The 20,316-nt window shown below is 30.0% G+C and overlaps 1 protein-coding gene across 2 annotated transcripts in view; it reads left to right on the plus strand.

The window, feature by feature from the left end:
* LOC118186044 (uncharacterized) overlaps positions 1 to 20,316 on the plus strand; it is a 219,857-nt gene that overhangs the window by 184,318 nt on the left and 15,223 nt on the right. For both annotated transcript variants that reach the window (XM_085812188.1, XM_085812187.1), the window contains exons 42-50: positions 1,343 to 1,543; positions 5,659 to 5,903; positions 7,923 to 8,018; positions 8,135 to 8,347; positions 10,540 to 10,807; positions 12,058 to 12,248; positions 12,967 to 13,140; positions 16,333 to 16,494; positions 19,369 to 19,527. In XM_085812188.1, the coding sequence (XP_085668314.1) occupies positions 1,343 to 1,543; positions 5,659 to 5,903; positions 7,923 to 8,018; positions 8,135 to 8,347; positions 10,540 to 10,807; positions 12,058 to 12,248; positions 12,967 to 13,140; positions 16,333 to 16,494; positions 19,369 to 19,527 (1,709 nt within the window). The remainder of the gene's footprint in view (positions 1 to 1,342; positions 1,544 to 5,658; positions 5,904 to 7,922; positions 8,019 to 8,134; positions 8,348 to 10,539; positions 10,808 to 12,057; positions 12,249 to 12,966; positions 13,141 to 16,332; positions 16,495 to 19,368; positions 19,528 to 20,316) is intronic.

A 20,316-nucleotide genomic window follows, 5' to 3' on the forward strand; every position in this document is an offset into this window, starting at 1 on the left:
AATTGAACCATTGTCTCTTAATTTAATTAATTAACATTGTTAAATTAAAATCTTAATTAATTCAAGCCGTTGAATTAGAATTAAATAACAAAATGTATGTAACAATAAAATAGAAACTAAAGATCCCAAGAAAAATTGCTATAAGATTCCGAAAATTAATTGGATTGATTAGATATTGCAAGATACATGTAGTTGGATAGCTGCTGAGAATTTCTGAAAGGATATTAAGGTGAATATATGAAATGAAGTAACTTAATATATATATAGTACTTGACTAAGACCATAAGCAAAATTTTTACTAGAAAAGCTAGAAAATGCAAGTTAAATGTTGTTGCTGAAGACTGACTGCAACAGGACCAAAACAAGGCTTAAAAGTGAAATCGTAATGAACAAGTTCTCTTAACTTTTCAATTCTATGCTAATTAATGTTAAACAAAGAAAAATTCAAATTTATGTTACTATATATAAAGTGATATGGAGAAATAAGTTTCATTAAAAAATAGATAAATATATTATCAAAAATTCTACTTAGAAAATAAATAATTTTAGGATGTATTATGATTTTATTTATTTTAAGATGTATTAGGATTTTAGGATGTAAATAATTTTAGAATGTATTTTTAGCTATAAGTATTGATTGTGATCTCTACTCCGATGATGAAAATAGATCTTCCAGTGTTGCTCTAGCATATCCATTTGATTAAGGAGCTTCTAGCCTTCTTCTTTTGTTTGTGAAATATGTACATGTTTTAACTCCATATTATGTGATGGAAAATGAAATTTATTTGCAAAATTTTATTCCATTTTTTTTTTCTATTTATGCATTTACTATCAGTTACAGATGAAAAGGTCAATTTATCTTTCACTGTTGCCGATGTCAGTTATAAAGTGCAATACGGGTGATAGTTATAAAGTGAAATGGTTTTAATTCTTTGATATATATTATAGTCCATCCCTTATTATATACTCTAATTTGAAATTAATTCCTTGATATTCTTTTATGAAAGTACAGTTTTTTCCCATGAAGTTCCAGTTTCAAAATCTTTATAATAATTTTAAGTATATTTAGAATTAATTTTAAGTGTATTTAGAATTTTTATAGTTATGTATTCTCACATTCTCTGCATCAAAAATAATTGCCAACCATAATTATGTTGCCAAAAGACCATGTAGGCTATTAAAGCAATGCAAATTAATGCTATCTGCTCGTTTAAAATTTTAGCCCTATTTTCAGTCGTATTTTGCTCATTGTTTTAACTTTATCATGAATGCAAATTAAGAAACCTTGAGTTTAATCTTTGTTTCAAGTATTCCAATTAATTATTTATTTACTTTTTTTCAGTGCATGGGTAAATCTTGGATCGCCACTAGATGAACAGAACAGAGCCACTGCATCTGCTGGTTTCCATGGTCGAATCAGTAGAGTAAATATATGGAACAGACTTTTGGATGTTTCGTATGAAATACCAACACAGTTCCGCAGTTGTAAGAGTGCACCTGTTCTTTACAATGGACTCTTACTGAGATGGACTGGATATGACCGGTAATATTCCTATTTTGGTACTTAATCAAATGTTGATTCAAAACTGATTGCATATTTTCAAAATAGATAGATAATCTGGTTTATCTAAAAGGGGGCAATGAGATGAGAAAAAATGTGTTTTGCTGAAAAGTTTTAAGTATTAAGTTTCTATGTTTACAATTTTTGCTGTATTTAAATTTTTTTCATGTTTCCACCACTATCCAAAAATTACAGCTTTCGTATAAAACTTTCATAAACCAAATAGGCAATAAAAAATATCTTTAATTTTTATGCAAAATGTTTCTGAACTTTTGTAAAAAAAAAAAAAAAAAAAAAAAAAAAAAAAAAAAAAAAAAAAAAGCTGAAGAAATGATGAATGAAGTTTTCAGATTTTTTTTTAACATTTTGTGTGCTGTCTTTATTTATTAAATATGTCCTTCGCACTTAAACTATAAATGGTACCAACTAAACTATAAATGGTATAAAATTCAATTCAACAGCAGTATTGCAAAATAATTTTAAAATGAGTATATCCTTAGAATTTCCGATACACTGTCTCACATGCTGGAGATAATTTTTTTCCCCCGTACAGTGGCTCGCTTTGAAATGGATCAGTTTCTTAATCAAAAACTCATAAATGCTTTACGAAATATGGTATAGATCATAAAACAAATTCCAAATTTGGGCTTCCAGACGCCCATATTTGGGTGGAAACGTACATTATTCAAAATTGGATGGTACCATTGTTTTATCACATGCAAGAAACATACATATGCAGATTATTCGTTATTTAATTTCTTTAAATATTACACAGGGCTCTAATATTTGGTGGCAACAATTTGAAAAGTGAACCGACCTTCATAATGAACCAATGCAAAATGCCAAAATGAAATTAATAGCAGTTATGGGCTAATGCTATTGGGCTTAAAAACCTTACCAAATAGCAAAGTCTAATATAGCATTAACTTAAGATATGATAGGCGCATAATCTACAGTGATGCATTAGTGTAATTTCATTTGCCATGATTTGAGAGACAATGTGCATCTTCAAAAGCTGCAAGCTATTGATGATTATGATGATGTGTTAGGCTTCTGTTGTTTGATGTTGAGGCACAGAGATAAAATGGGAAGAGGGCAAAAAATGCATTTGTTAAAAAAATAAAATTAGTTAGAAGGGAAACATTAACTCCACTAGACAGCGATTAGTTTCTGAATCATACATATTCCGAAAGATATTTGTTATATCTTTACATCAAATTAAGTTTAGTGAAAACTTCATGTAAGCAACAGATAGTGAAGGAGAGGATTTTCATTTTCTAAAATAAAGTTCCTCAAAATTAATGAAATTAACATTCATGAGAGTATCAGTTGCTGGTCCTCATGCTGGGTTATTAAGGAATAATCCTAAATTTGAAGATGCAATGCATAAGACTGAATGTGATGCACAGAAATCTTTTTCAAACATAATGTCTTCTTAATTAACAATAAGGCATAAAAATTAAAAATATCTAATAAAGGAATTTCTGATAAATTATGTTGTTGTTGCATTTCCTCTGGTTTCTGACGAAGTCAGACAAGGTCCAAAAGACCGTTGACTCTAAGAAAGGAGGGAATTGGAATAAATATTCTCCCTAAAGAGGCCCGAGCAGCCTAATATGTGCTCGGCAGATACCCAATGTTCTCGGCACTTGGTGAACATGGCAAGGATTTTCATGCCCTCCTTGAAAGAGAGGCTCATAATATGACCGCTGGCAATATGTCAGAGTGCAGTTTGGGAGTACCTGTTACACTCAAGGGTTAGAGTCCAACCAGGTTTGTTGCCCATTTACCAGAGATGAGTGGAGGGCACCAACCACTCCACCATGATTTGTGATGTTTTCAGAGAATAGGTAAGGGTAGAAGAGGAGGGAGTTAAAAGGCCACAGCCCTCCTTTGCTAATTTGTCTGCTATTTCATTGCCATAAGATCCATATGGGATGGGATCCACTGAAAATAGATATCATGATGCAGAGGAATTAGGTGTAGTTTTTGTAGGACAGAGATACTAGTCTTATCCTTCACATAAATCCAATTACTTAGATACTGGAGTGAGCTCCGCCTATCAGATAAGATCCATAGATCTTCAAAATTATTCTCCGTTAGTACAACCTCAAATCCTAAATTGATTGCCATCAGTTTACTTCTGAAAACTAAATTCTCTGATAAACTATACAGTGTTGGAGAATAATGCATTGGATTCATTTTCTAGATTACAATTTAATTTTGTAACAAATGAATTTGAAAAGAGAAGAAGCTATGAACATCGAGAACATATCCAACAAGATATTTGTACAACCAAAGCACAATGTAAGGCAAAATAGTAGTTCACCTCTGTGGATTTCTGAAAGGAAATGTATCTCAGGCAGAATACTGAAAACAATCATCAGAATTTTATTCTTAAATAGTTGTTGTCCATGGTAATAATAGTGTGTAAAATATTTTTTTTTAATGTTGCTTAAAATGAATACTTGGTATGAAAATCTGACAACCAGATTTGAAATCAGCACCGAAAAATAGGTCAATTTTCAGTATCTAAATGCTGTAACAAAAAATAATTAAAGTTTATTTTTAAGTGTAATAGCTCATTATAAAAATATGTGCTTAATGTAATACAGTGGAACCTCTATATATGCGATACAAGGAAAGTATGAGCAGAATGTCTCTAAATACAAGCATTGACTTGAGTAACGAGCTAGGCTGTTGGTATGTGTGGTGCCATTTCCCAATCTGCCTCGACTCGAGGCATCTATGTATTTGATCTATGTATTTGTGTGCTTGTAAGTTAATTGTTTATTACATTTAACATGAAAGTAATTATTTCACGATGCTTCCCACGAAGATTGTTGCCGCAGATAGTGCTGCAAAGAAAAATAAGGAAGCCATGGTCGTCAAAATTAAGAGAGAAATCATAGTGTGGTGTAAAAGTGACAGAACTGGTAAAGACTTTATGACCTTTTGACATCACCGATCTGCACTATTCTGAAGAAGAAGGAAGAAATTGAGAAACTTGATGTAGGCAAAGGAGTTACCATTACTTCCAAGCACCGTCCAAAATCCTAGAAGATGTTGAGAACCTGTTGTTGGTGTGGATTAATGAGAAGTAGTTGAAAGGCATTTCAGTGTTAGAAGCTTTCATAAATGTAAACTATGGTTATATTATTTACCAGCCTTATTTATTAGAAAATTGATTTTTATGTCGATATTTTTTGGGGTGTAGAATGGATTAACTGGATTCATATTATTTTCAATGGGGAAGTTTGTCTCTAGATACGAGAAATTCGCTATACGAGCTCATTGCTGGAACGAATTAAACTCGTATCTTGAGGTTCCACTGTACTTCAAAAAGAAAAAATTATAGTTATAAAATATTTGACATACTTGTTGATATATTGAGTTAAAAACAGCAAAATAAAGCATGATGTTATAAAATATAGCTAAGAACAGTTTATTTAAATAACTCTGTCTGTATGAATTTGAAACATCTTTCTCTATCAATAATTATATCTTGATATATTATTTAAAATACTGTGAATCCTTTTATTACATATTGTTGCGTGCGTACGGGTTCGTTACGAAATGAATGCACAAGTCCGTTGAAAAATGAACAAAAATTTATTATTATCACAACAAATATGATTAAATGTCCTCAGATAATCATGCAGTATCACAATATATCACAGTTGTTATCTTCTAACTGCTCAAATGTTCAACAGAAGTTAATTCAAAACAGCTAAAGAAAGCTAATCCGTGAATTCTCTACAGTCAACAAGAGCAGTTTTCTAAGCAAACTCTTAAAACAACAACAAATTAACTACAATCACTGACTAATTGAATTGAGAGGTTTTAGTCCTTTTTATAAGATTTTTAAATCGCGCGCAAGAACTTTCTGCAACTTTCTCGAAATCAAAAAGAGATATTTATTTATTTATTAAATGTGAAATGCACGTGCTCTTGTCTTTTAATTTTCCGGCTTAGTTTTCCATCAATATTCATCACGTGCTACACTGCACGGGGAATAAAACAATTTTATTTATAATTCAACTAACATTATCTATTTAAATACCAAATCCGTAACAATATGTATTTCTTTCTTGTAGTGTTGATGGCACAATAGAGCGTGAAGGACCAGGTACCTGCGGAGAATATATCTGCCCTGTAGGCTTTACAGGAGATGCTTGTGTGATTCAGACCCAAGATAAACTTCCACCAAAACCTTTAGAGTGTCCTCAAGATATATGGATTGTGACTCCTAATAACAGTGCTCAAGTGACTTGGAAAGAACCTCCTTTTATTGATTCAATGCATACATTGTATGTTATGGAACATAGGGGATTGACACCAGGTTTGTTAACACACTTTATTATAATAATGAATTCACTACTTATGCTTAGGAAACTGCTTTGAATTTTATAGCTGAAATAATCACATGAAACAAAATTATTACCTGCAGTGATGCATTTAATGAGGTATGTAGGCCAGGTATTTATTACCCCTTTTCGAAAATTATATTGATAATTTCCGTATAGTATGAGATAAAGGAAAACTTATCGCTAAAATTATGGAATGGATTTTAATTCAGTAAATCAAACACAGGAAAAAAATCATATCGGTCTAAAAATATTCATTAAAAACTGGAGTACAGCAGTTCTGAGTCATTCATTTTAATTAAAATATGTAAAATATGTGACATTTTTATGGAATAAATTACTAGCTATTAATCACATTATTTTTACTTGAAAATTCTACCATTATGTTCTCATATTTATTTAATTATGCTTTTCATACTGATTTGTTAGTCTTCTGCAGACATATGTGCTCTGTGTAAAAAAAGAGGGGCAGTTCTATATCTCCCGTTCTACTGAGTCGATTAACGAAATTCAAATTGCGTTTTTCATGTCTCGAAAGCGCGACTTAGGATATGTATAAGAGTTATATATAGCCTTATTCTAATATCATTATTTTTACACAAAATCGGACTTTTTCTAAATTGACATCTCAATTTTTTCCATATTTCGATTCTACGACTCAAATGATGCCTGATTTTGTAAAATTTGGTGCAAAATTTATGGAAAAATTCAAAAATTTATCTTGCCGTATTTTTTCAATTTGTGCCAAGAATAATTCACTTGGTGAACTTCTTAATTTATGCCAACCTATTTTCCCTTCCTTTTTTACATTGTGCATGAGAGGGGGAAAAGTCACATTGTTACTTTCAGATAATTTTAACAAAGTGCGTAAACGACATCACATGTTATTATCGCTTTCTACAAATATACCAAAATTCAGAGCAGGCCAATATATAAATTCACATATATCTTTGGAAATTTTGAATAAAAAATTCTAATTTTTTGCAGGTATGCTTAGAAATACATCTACTTTAAAATGATGGTAAAAATTGTATAGGTTATAATTCAAAATTTTTTTGGAAAAATTTATTAAAATTATTTAAAAATACAAATTTTATAAATAAATCATAAAAAATGAGTGAATTTGGAATGAACTTAACTTTTGAACTGTGAAAGAAGGAATCAAGTAAGTTTAATAAAAAAAAAGGAAGCTATTAATAAATATATATCAAACTCAATTAACACTGAGGAGCTAAAACTTTGAGAGCTAAATTTTTAAAAACTACTCCTATGATTTTTACAAAACTTGGTAGTTTGGTATAATTTGAGACGTAGAATCAAAATATGTAAAAAGATTGGCATGTCATTTCAGAAAAAGTCCGATTTTGTGTCACAATACCTATATTAGAACAATGCTATATATATAAATTTAATACATATCCTAAGTTGCACTTTCGAGACATGAAAAACACAATTTGAATATCGTCAATCAGCCCAGTAGAACGAGAGATACAGAACTGTCAGCCCTTTTTTTTTCTTCGCAGTGTACCTTTGGAAATATTTTCTCTTAACTGACATTGATTGTATTAGTCAAACTTAAAAAAAAAAAAAAAAAAAACATTAGTTACGTTTTTACTTTTAAATTCTATAATTCTAATTTTCTTAACCCCCAGGAAAAAAGCTCATAATGCTGGTAACAAGCATATCATCATATTAGGTTATTCCACTTAAATTTTAAATTCTAAATCATTTGATGTTCTTTTATAATTTGACATTGGCAAATTATACACAGTATAATAATTTTGTTAAAACAAATAATTATATTTTTGTTCATTACTATATAATATATTTTATCAACTACATTAATTATTATTAGCTATCTTATTACAGATATCTTATTTAAAAAGTACCTTTCAAATTTACTTGCCATTTTAAATGTTATCATCCCTTTTCAAATTGGAATTATTGCATGGAATTACTATTTTTTTAATTACATTTTTATAACTCTTTTCCAGGTCAGACTTTGAGCCGAGGAATTCATCAGCTGTCATACATTGCTAAAGATGCTGAAGGAAATACAGCTAAATGTGACTTTAAAATCCACATTTTAAGTATGTGCTGTAATTTTTATTAATATTGTGTTAATTGTTATTAATGTTTGCCTGTAATGTAGCTATCATACGAGGCAATTATTTAACTGAATATTAATTCCTGATGTTTTCTGCAGAGGAATTTTGTCCTTTGCCTCCACCTCCAGTGAACGGACAAAGACACTGTTCTGATTGGGGGCCAAATGGCCGATTCAAGGTATGCACCATAACATGCAATTCAGATTTGGAGTTTTCTCAGCCTGTTGCTAAATTTTACACTTGTGGCGCTGAAGGCATTTGGCATCCACCATCTGGTCATGGTTCAAATCTAGTATTTCCAGCTTGCTCAGGTAAAACAACTTTTATGCTGATATATATTTTTAATATTTTATGTTATCATATATTATTTTAGTTAATTTCATGTCATTCCAAATGGCCCAAATCCATATGTCACTTAGCCATCTCATCATGAAAAACAGTGATCAAATTACACCTGTCATAAAGAGGAAGTGACCGCTTGGTGGCAAGGTGGATAACGCTTCGTGCGGCTGCATCACAGGTTCGGGGTTCGATCCCCGGGCTGGGCAAGGTCGACTCAGCCTTTCATCCCTTGAGTGGGCCGATAAAATGAGTACCAAGTTTGCTTGGGAACTAAACACCGGGGGTCCTGCGACAAGCTGACCACTTGCCCAGGGCATATGCTAATGCACCCCGGGGACCAAGGTCAAGAAAGCAGATTTCGGGGTACTGCAGGCTGTGGCCCACTAGGGCTGTTGTATTACTGAGTTTAGGTTTTTATAGTAGAAAGAGGAAGTTCTATTCCATTTTTAATGGAGAATATCCCAAAGGGGAGAGATCCAAAGACCTCTCACCCTTCTTCTGCTGTCACTAAACCTCCCCAGAGGACTTTCAATACTTTAAAAATGCTTCATACCACACAGACACAATATACTTAGTGTAACATCCAAGCCTTCTGCGGGATTCAGACTCGAGGTCAACAATATGGCAGCCAGCATTAGTAACCTCTATACTAGTTAGGATCACAGTTAAATGTCTGTAGTGGTAATTTTTTTTAATTGAATGGCAAGCACTTGCCTTTTTTCAGCATTCCTAAGGCCAAAAGTGATGGCTATTTTATTGTGGAAGCACTTAATAGGTGCTATACCTCCATTACCTCCTATGAGGGGAGAGAACTGAAGACTTAGACCTCCGTCCTAGATCTAAACTTTCGGGGTGTTGTTGTCTAAGGTCCTGAGACCCTTGTCCATGTGGGTGCAACCCTGCATTCCACGCCCCCACCCCCGCCTTTATACAAAGCCAAGAAATTCGATGCAAATTTAGAAACACTCTGTGACATCTTTGCCTCCGGGGACCACGCCATTGGCAATCATTAATTCAGCTTGGTGCTCTGTCCACTCTATCAGTTCCCATCACAAGAATTGAATGGGGTCAAAGCCTCGAGGACTAGGTCGGTAATCTCCGATCTAGCTCCACAACAGCCGAAGGAACATTGGCCTGGCAAGTCCGAACCAACCTCCGAATGAATGGAGGCTCTAGTCCTGTGAAGATTGATTTATACCCCCATGGTTGAGACTGCCTAAGTACAGTTTGCAGTTGGCTAACCTAACCACTATATTGTCTGGGCGGCATAAAAAAATGTAGACATTTTGATGTGTGTCTCCTTTTCTTCAAATTATAAGATAACTGAAACATGTAATTATTAAACATATCACATTAATAAAATTTCTTTTCCTTCATATTCACAACTATTAAGGATAATAAATTTATTAAGACTGGAGTACTAGCTTGAAGCTTTTCATGAAAGTATTTATTCTAATCCTCAAAATCTAGTTCAGTTTATTACATATATAAGATCTTCATTTGTTGTAGAAGAAGAAAAAGAGAAATTGTTTTTAGCTTTTCCAAATTGAAGTTTCACTATAAGCTGTACAATTTTAAAGAAAGAGACCTGTTGTTATAACCTGTTAAAAATTAAAATGAACCTTTCTAGAAAATAATTACAGATTAATGAAAGTGTTTGAAAATTATTTTTGAAAGCTATTTTCCTCTTAATAGATAGAAACAAATAAAATTATTTTAATTTGAAACGGTCTATGTTTTATTATTAACGATACAATGGTTACCCATTTTCTATTATTGTTATATCTGACTGAGAATCTTGAGAAAACTGAACTAAACAATATAGTGGTGCTTTTTATGGGCGTAAATATTCGCTAGAAGGATTAGATATTTAATGTTATTTTTAAATTTCTGTTACAAAATGTATTTTAGAATTTCTCCCAAAGCTCTGAATGTTATGCTAAAGATGCTTTAATCTGTAATTATTTCTAGTCTAACAGATGTCCTTTTAGCACAGTTGTTAATTTAAAAAATATTGTTTCACTTTAGTCAGATTTAAGATTTATTTCTTGAAAACATGGAAAAGTAAAAAATTTTGGAATTAGTTAATGACATATGTACTATTCTGATATTTTATTTCTTCTTTTTGTTGATCTGAATTATTTAAAATTTTCTTTTGTAGCCAAAAAACCTGCACAGAAAATATTCAGAATTAGTATGAATTTCCCATCCTCTGTGGTATGTTCAGAATCTGGCAAAAAGATCTTGAAGTCTAGAATCGAAAATAACTTAATCCGAGTAAATCGGGAATGGAGAATTTGTACAGACAATATACCTGGTGTTTGCAATGGTCTCAAAGTTAAAGTACACTGTAGCAAGCAAGCTCGAATCAAGAGACAATTGGATAATAATGAGCTGTATATAGTTGAAATTTCGTTTCCTGCAAATAAGTAAGTAAATTATTTTCTTTTTTGAATAATAATTTTCCAATTATTTAAGATTAAGCTGTGAAAGAATTCCTTCTACCTCCATGACAAAAAGTTTTATTATTTTATGAGTAGTTTATATTTAATGTTGTATTATGGCTATATATAATATTTATTAATATTTGTTTCAAAATAATATAGTAAAGTTAAATTAAATTTAAATAATTGTCTTGCACCATTGCTGCAAGGAATGAAATTTGAATTTAACAAATATTCACATTTCGTAAAAAGCAAATTTAAAGTTAATTAAATTTTAAATGAAATTGAATTACAAATAAATGATTAATAATTGCTGCAAACTAATCTACAATATCATTTAAGTTCTGAGAGCATATGCAAATCAATTGCAAGTATCAAAATCTATGAATAAAAATATAATTCCAATAAATCCTAAAAATTTATAAAAATGCATAAGTGAATCATTTATTTTTAATTCAATTTCATTTAAAATTTAATTAACTTTAAATTTGCCTTTTATGAAATGTGAATTTTGTTAAATTCAAATATTTAATAATATTATGTTTATTGTACAAAAGATGTTATTTTTAATATATATTTGTACTTTAATGTTGCCCAAAACAATAATATGTGTGTTTATGAAATGAATATGAGTTCTCACATTAATGAATGGGAGTTATTATAGTATTTCAGACTGTCGAATAAGACATTAAATAGCTTGAGAAGTGAAATATGACTTAAAGCTGTTCTGCTTTTGAGTGACTTATTGACAAATGTTTCATATCCTACCTCAAACAATTAAATTTCATTAATGATATCAACTAGTTATATGAATAATCAAATTAAAAATTTTCAAATAAAAATAAATTAAAAAATTTAACTATAATTATCAGGTTTGATCTTGTGAATAAAATATAAAATAACTTGGAATGGAGCTGTTATTTTGTCATATAGCAATCAAATAATCTGAAAGAACTCAGAATTTAATGGGAGCCTGCTCCTATTAATTTCTATAAAATTTCATTCTTTGTGAAAGTGAATTATGATGCTATTTATTCAGCAAATAAACTTTGAAAATTTTAACACTTTTTTTTATTTTTTACCCATGAATTTTTTTAAACCGAAGAGATAATTTATATGTATTTGTAAATTCATATAATTAATTAAAAAATATTCTAGTCATATTTAAATTTTAATTTGAAATTTATTTAATATCTTGCAGTTTTCAAAAATTCTTTTTTGCCTTGATCTTACAGGGATCCTGTTGTCAACATTAATACACAGCAGCAGTCTTCCATCCAAAAAGTTCTTGAGTCAGCAATTTTGCAGAATCAGGCATTTGATATTCATGATACTTTGCCCAATGTGCTACCAGATTTAACATCTCTTGATATGGTTACTGATTACTCATGTCCAGCTGGTCAAGTTGTTGTAGCTCCTTATTGTGGTATGGATTTTCGTAGAAATTTTAATATTAGGAGTTTGGATAATGCAGTTTCCATAATAAACATATTGTTTGCATTAATAAATATAACTATTTTTTTTTGTATTCAATAGTATAATGCAATCAAATCATACTGTCCTCTGACAAATATTCTATCGACTTTCAAAAGAGTATTTTTCATTTTTTTTTTTCTTTTTGTAAAAAAAGTATTTTTTGTGAAATTTGATTGATGCTTAGATTATTGAATTAATCTCCTTTATGTTATAAAAAACATAGTCAAACTAATGGGTGGATGCGATAGCAGAAACTGTTACTCAGCTTGTAATTTTCCGTATTTTATGGAATAATAATGTATATATAACTCTTTTAGTACTGTTTTTTAATTAATTTAATATTTAATTAATAAACATAAGGTATTTGAGGAACCATAATAATAGTAAAAAATATTTCAGAAATGATTTTGTCCATTTTGAAATAACTAAAATAAATAAGCCCATGTGAATTATTTTTCCTAAACGATTGTTTAACGTTCCTAATATGTGATCTGACTCTGTATGAATTAGTGTTTAATTTAGTTATAACCCAAAGTATACAGCAATAACTTTAAGCTTTATCTGAATATATATTAGAATATAATTGCATTGGTTACTTTTGTAATTATAATAATTTGTTCTGAAAATGAGATTCTGTTTATTTGTAACACACAGTTTTTGCTTTGCAGTTGAATGTGGGCTTGGAACATATTATGACAATTCAAGTAAAGCCTGTTTATCATGTCCTGTGGGTACTTATCAAGATGGAACAGGGCATTTAACTTGTAAAGCATGTCCAATAATAGGGGAAAAACAAGGTATAACAGAAACTGTTGGTGCTAGATCTAGTGATGAATGCAAAGGTAAAGTATGCTATAATATCTTTTCTGCTGTTATAATTTCAAAGCTTACTCTTTTCATAAGATATATATTTATCAGCATTTTAAAATCCGAAACAAAATTGGGACTTTTCAATCAATGCTTTTCATTTGAATTTTATAGATTTTCTAGTTATTGATGCAAGTCATTTTCCCCTTTATTTTTTTTATTTACAAAATCTGTTTCCATTCCTCACTTCATCTCCTCTTATCTGTATAAATTTTAAACTTAAAACTGCAAGCTACACAAATGAATCATTTTTTGTTTTACTCTAAGCTGTAACAAATAAAATGACTTCATATTCTCTACAGTTTTTATTTAAAAATATTTCATGAAGGCTCTAAAAGAGGTAGTCTTTACATGCTAAATTGAAAAATCAATTTTTCAAGATATCAGAAATAGCAAATAAGTTCTATCTTATCTTGAAATGTTTAATAATTAAAAATAAATAAACACAATTTTAGGGGAAAAAAAAAAAAAAAAAAGAAAACGGAAAAAGCATTTCTCCCCCTCATAAATGATAATAAATTGAGATTTGATAAATTTGATATAGCATATTATATTTCTTTTGTGATGTTGTTATACATTTCATGCTTTGTGTAGCATCCACATACCTTTTCATATAGCTACACTACAGTATTTTATCATTAATACAAATCACATTATTCATTTTCCAGTTAATTTCCCAAATGAGAGAGTATGATCTATGTACAAATCATGAAAATCTCATCACTGTCAGAAATATATTAATCATGAAGGTCAAATAGAAACAGCACATGATTCCATGCCTATAGCATAAAATTAATATGCATTAACTTGTGCTATGTTTCGAACAATAAATGCTTGGCCCTGTTTATCATGAAGAAAATAATGCATTATACCTTAAGATTAAGATATAATGCATTATTCTTTAATAATGCATTATTAAAATATAATGCACTATTTATAAAATTTAATTTCTCAGTAAAAAATAACCAAATAAATAACAACAATTTTATGTAAAAAATTATTACTACTTAAAATCAGTTGCTTAAAATCCTTGCATTAGATACTCATATATAGATTTGAAAAGATGCTTAGCTACCAATTTTCAGTTTTGTGTTATCATGAACTAGCACATTTTAAATTAGTTCCTTCATCTATTAGACTAGAGGGCTTTCATCAAACTACTTATAAAATTATTTTTACTAAAAATGTAGTGATCATGGGCTAAATGTAACACTGATTATACTAAATAATGACTATAGTTTTAGAAAAAAGTTGATTAATAGCTTATTTTTTCTTTATCTGAAGATGAACTAAATTGCTTATGAATACGATTGTGAACTAAACTGATTATGAATACGATTGTAATAGTTCTATAATTTTTAAATGTATTTTTGGAAAGATTATTTAATAAAACTCTTATATTGTGTCCAGAAGAATTGAATACGCTTTGGTATAAGGTAATTCCTAGGTTACTATAGCAATTCTCCATAGGACTAATGGGCAAGATTGCCAGGTGAGCAGGCTGCACCCAAAACAAAATTTATAAGTTCTATGTACATCTGAAAAGAAAATGCATAAAAACATCTCAGTATGAACAAAATCAATAAATTCTTTCCACACAAAAAACAATTCATATTTTCGTTTTTGGCCAAACCAGGAAACAAAAACTGATAACGTTATAATTTAAATTTAATGTAATATAACAACTTTTTCTCAATATCAGTAAAACAATTAATGTAAAGTAACATACCATGTCAATTATACAAACCTGAAATAAAAAAGTTGTCAATAGCAGCTATTTATTTAAAATGCCAACATTAACAAAAAAATTTTCAACACACAATGACATCATATGCAATTGTGTGCCGTTTCAAAGTCAGAATATGACCGTATACAATAATAATATGTTTGATATTTGGCAGTGCTAATTTTGTAAAACTTATAAATTTTTTATTAACAAACTCTACAATTTGAAAGGGAGTAGTGGCAACACTTTTTGAAATAAAGCATTTTTAATTCCAGCATGTGCTACTGTTGCCACTCAAGATAATGAGTGTGAAAATAAGCGTTTTCAAAGCTTTTAATTAATATCTTAGCTGATTAAAGTTGTATCAATATGAGAATGGTCGAAATGGCTTCCCATGAATTTTTGGAATCCGAGAGTACCTCTCTCAAATCTCAACTCACCGCCGTTCCGAGAGGATGATTTTACAAACAGATAGACAGGCACATGTGCACAGATTTTAATAGTATAGATTATTGAAAATATCTGAAATAATCCTTTCTGAGCTCTTTAATCAAAATATATTTTAAGTATAGTTGATTGAACCTAACCTAATGACCTATAAGCAGATTTACATTTCATTCTAACTAAGATATTCCACTGATTTTTTTTTAGTGTGATTTTCTCAAATTCAGGAACATTTGCAACTATTAGAAATAGTAACATTGTGTATTTTCTTCATTATTATACAAAAGAACTGTTTGAATAATTTTCCAATAAATCATAAAAAATCAGCACTTTTTTTTTTATTTGAATGATATTTAAATGTGGGTAATATTTGGAAATGTATCATTAGTGTTATGGAAATCAGTGTATATAAATTACATGACTATGAAAATTTTACTACCTAAAGGGAGAAGCTGACAGTATGCTGATTTTTTTTAATAGAAGCTTCAAATCTATTAAATGTATTTAATAAGTAAGAAAAGAATTTAGATTCTAATTAGATTATAATAAGTGATACAATGTCCTATTTATATTACTGAAGGGAAATTCGGAATTTTGTCATATACCGAAAAATACTCAGAGCGCAGTAATAAACGCATTAAATATGAAAAGTTAATATGATATTTAATATATACAATTAACAAGAATAATTTATATAGTATCCTGTTTTGTAGCAATATGAAAAATATTAAACGTATTTTCATTTTGTAATTTTTTACAGTACTAACATTACCTTTTTAATGTATCAGAACCTACAAATCCAACCTACAAAACCAACTCTACAAATCCTTTCAAATCTTAGTTTTTGTGAATGGTTTTAATTAATACTTTTTTTGTTCATGTACATCATTACATTTCCTTTAGAAACTGGAATGTATAATTTAATATGTAATTAATGAAAAAAAGCATGCTATTGTAAGTTCACATTTATATATGTATTTTATCATTTTGAATATAGAACGTTGTTCTCCTGGAATGTATTATGATGACGTCGCTAACCTCTGCCGGCCTTGTGGTCATGGTTTCTACCAGCCAAATAAAGGTGCTTTTAGTTGTATATCTTGTGGATCTGATTTAACAACTAAGAGTAACAAAGCTGTGTCACCTCAAGAGTGCAGAGGTAAGTCTCATTTACTGTCTTCAGAATTTAAATTAATTAAATTATATATTAAATACTTTGGTTCAAAGATTCTCAATCACTGGTCCGGCGGATTAGCAATGGTCTACAGAAGAATTTGATTGGTCCTCGAAGATTTTTACCTGTCTGCATTACAAAAATTTTATTCAAGAGGTAACCATAATAAAACTTTGTACGACATTTTTTACATTAATGCCTTAACTTTAGGATCTGGAATCCAGAATTTTGTGTTTGAAAGTTGGTAACACACATTGGTGGTACGCTCACATTTGTCACTTGTTACAGCTTGCACTTAAACTGTACAGATTGCTTAAACTGAGAAAGAGTTACAATAATTCTAGTAAACTGTGCCCAGCTGTGTAAATGAAGCAATTGCTAACTGTGGCAAACATTTTGGAAAATATTGAGAGGTAGCTTCCCTGCACAGCACTTTGCTTTTCCAAGTCCATGGACGAACAGCCAGTCCACGGGGAGGAAAAAAAGGGCTAGTCCACACAAAATCTTTTCATAGATTTTACTGGTTCCGTAGGCCCGAAAAATTAGAAAAACACTGTTGTAGTTAATACATTTCAAATTATATTAAATGAAGGCACAGTATTATATTTTATCATGATTTCAACACATTTAGTATTGAAGATTGTTATCACTAAATAAATATTCCATTTCCAACAGGATTTATTAAATAATAATGATAATTATTATCATTATTAGATTTATTCACATTAGTTTGTCTCTTTTGTATAATTTGAATTCATATTTAGTCTTTCATTTGGATGAATTTAAAATGTGTTTTTCATATAAGTATCTACTATATGATGTTTAATCATAGCTTTTATGTAAAAAAGTCCTGAAACAATAATTTTTTACATAAAAGCTACAATTAAGCATGATATAGTAGATACTTATACAAAATCTGAAAATACATTGAAATAATATAAATTATGCAAAGAGGGAAAATTGCAGTTTTCTCCTGGTTTATGAAAGTTAGTATTCCTACAAATTCCCATTATATGAAACTGCATTTCTTTTATAAACCTAAGGAATTGAAGAAGCAGTGTAAGTGTATTTAATTGAAGGTAACGTAATGAACTTAACTATAAATAGATTTGCATTCCATTAGGTTAGCTACGAGATTCAATTGATTTTTTAAGTGTGATTTTCCCAAATTCTGGAATATTTATAACAATTAAAATAGTAACATTGTATATTTTCTTCCAAACTAAATCGATTTAAGAAGTGATTATTAATTTACTTTTATGATATTATATTTATTAATTATTAATTGATTATTAATTTATTTTATGAAAAAAATTTTACATATTCTTGGATTTAACAAAAAGGAGGAGTATGAAAAGTTGTATTACTGTATAAAATAACACATAAGAATTAAAATAAAAAATTTGTCTGATATGATAAATGCTGTATAAGTAGACACAACTCGTGTATGGTGTAGTTTCACCTTAAAAAACTGGAAAGACAGCAAAAATGTTAGAAATATCATAGACGGTAGTCAAAATAATGCATTAAATTGTGTCAACAAAAATTTGGTAGCTGGAGAGACTACAGTAAGAAAGTGAAATTACAGATTGCAGATTATCTATTTATTTCATCATTCCATGGTACTTGTGTATTATCTCGTCAGTCATGAAACTTGGCAGAGATCCTGCCAAAAGTTTTCGTCGGTTTTTTGTTAGGCCGTCCGATTTTACCAGAAGCTCTGTTTAGAATGCTATGGGTGCAAACTTCCTGCATGTAATTGTTTCATTCTATTACCATTTTGTTGGCCATATGCTGCTGAACATATTATGTCCATTAAGATGCCCTTTTTTGATCGTAGGATCCCATAAGCTTGAAAATAGTACACTGTTTGCTATTTCCTGGAAGACAGGTCCCAAATTTTAATAATTTTTGTCCAAAAAGCAAGGAAAAAATACAGCTGTAACAGTTAATTCATATTCTTGTTCTTAATAATAAAAGATGGCTTTTCGAGAATCGGTCGCAGTTACAAAAACACAGATGTTATGAGTGTTACATTATACTTATTCATAACTGGAAGTAAATCATACTATTAGGTGACTATTTTACAATCGAAGGGAAATATACGTAAGTGCAGTTTCCATCATGACATACATGCTGAGGCAGCTGAACAAATGACGTTATCTGTTGTGCTTAATGTCAAAAGTGAAAGTGTGTCACTGCTATGGCTATGCAGAGTGATTGAAATACAACAGCATACTTCACTGCTTAGACCAGGGGTCCCCAACCTTTTTTTTCCCCTAAGTCCACATTATAGAATATGTGTTAGATGGCGGGCACCGTTTACTTTTTTCAAGGTGAATTTATAGTTGGATAGAGTTAATAATACATGCACATAAAAGAGATTGGTCGCATTTCTCTTTGTGCTCGTATCTGCTTTGGATGCAATTTCTATTTTGTTAAAAATGAGAAAACGTTCACATAGAATTTTATTGAAAACTAAGGCATTTTTATTGTGATGGCACAGTGGCAGGCACATGTTAAACGATCGGTGGGCGCCATGGTGCCCGCAGGCATAGGTTTGGGAACTCCTTGAGCTACTGAAGAGCATAGCCAGGAGTTAGTTTTATATTACCACCTAAAAAACCTATAAAACTGCTCTAAACTTTTGTGCTTATTTCACAATTAAAATTGCATTTTTCAGAAATCATTTTATGAAAAGTATTTTTGCTTTTTATATAAAAAGGAAAATCCTCTTCATATTTTTTCATTAGCTGAAAAAGTGACTAACGAGGGGCTTTTGTGAAAGCAAAATAGTGTAAAGCAAAATCTCATAAGTTAATACTGATAATTAAAATATTGATCTATTTTGTTTTGCAGAGGAATGTGCCGCTGGCTTTCAATTAACTAAAGAAGGAAACTGTGAACCATGCATGCGAGGTTATTTCAGACCGAAAGGTACTCCATCTTGTGTAAAATGCCCTCCGAGGCGTACAACTCCTTCCATTAGTGCCAAATCAGAAGCTGAGTGTTCTGAAGGTAATCTAAAATATAAGTTTTGAAGATTTTTTTTAAGTTTGAAAATAATGTAACATTTTTATTTTTCGACAGAATCTTCTCTGTTATTTAAGTTCTATATTTCTAACTATTAATGCAAAAACAAAGAAAGATAATAAATGGTTTTTAATTTTGGTAATTAAAATATACAAGCCTAAATTCATTTAGAAGTCAAACAACAAAAATCAGCATTATGTGTTCAAATTTTCACAGGATTCGATGGTTTTACCAAACCATCATCCTCAGCTACAAAAGTGCAAATGAACCAAATAAAGTATAGCGATTAGATAAAAAAAGACTGGGCAGGAGTTAGCTACTGGTGCCATCTGTTGATGAAACAAGAACTAAAACATAATTTCCTTAAAGGCTGAAGGCAAAGATGGATTGGAATTAGGGTCGTTAATTAGAACAGAAAGATTTTTTTTTTTTTTTTGAATGTGAAATGCCTCTAGAAAATCTAATTCACCAATGGAAGACGTTTTTTGAATAATTTTGGCCAATAGTTAGTTTGACCGATGTAAATTAAACCACACTGGCAAATTTTTGTTGTTTGACTTCTGAATTAACACTTGTTTGGCATATTATTGTATTTTAATTATACAAGGCCTAGTTTTTTATCTGATGAAGGATAAAATTTGCATATTTGACAAAGAATCACAAAATGCAAGCTGCTACTTCTTTACAACTCTCTCACACAGTAAGTTTTTGAGAATATGACCATCTTTCATAACTATATAATATTTCTAATGTAATATTTAATAATCAAATAAT

This window comes from Stegodyphus dumicola, chromosome 2 (assembly GCF_044657685.1).
Source record: "Stegodyphus dumicola isolate Sdum_Otavi_A_Nest chromosome 2, ASM4465768v1".
In the NCBI taxonomy this organism is placed as follows: Eukaryota; Metazoa; Arthropoda; class Arachnida; order Araneae; family Eresidae; genus Stegodyphus; species Stegodyphus dumicola.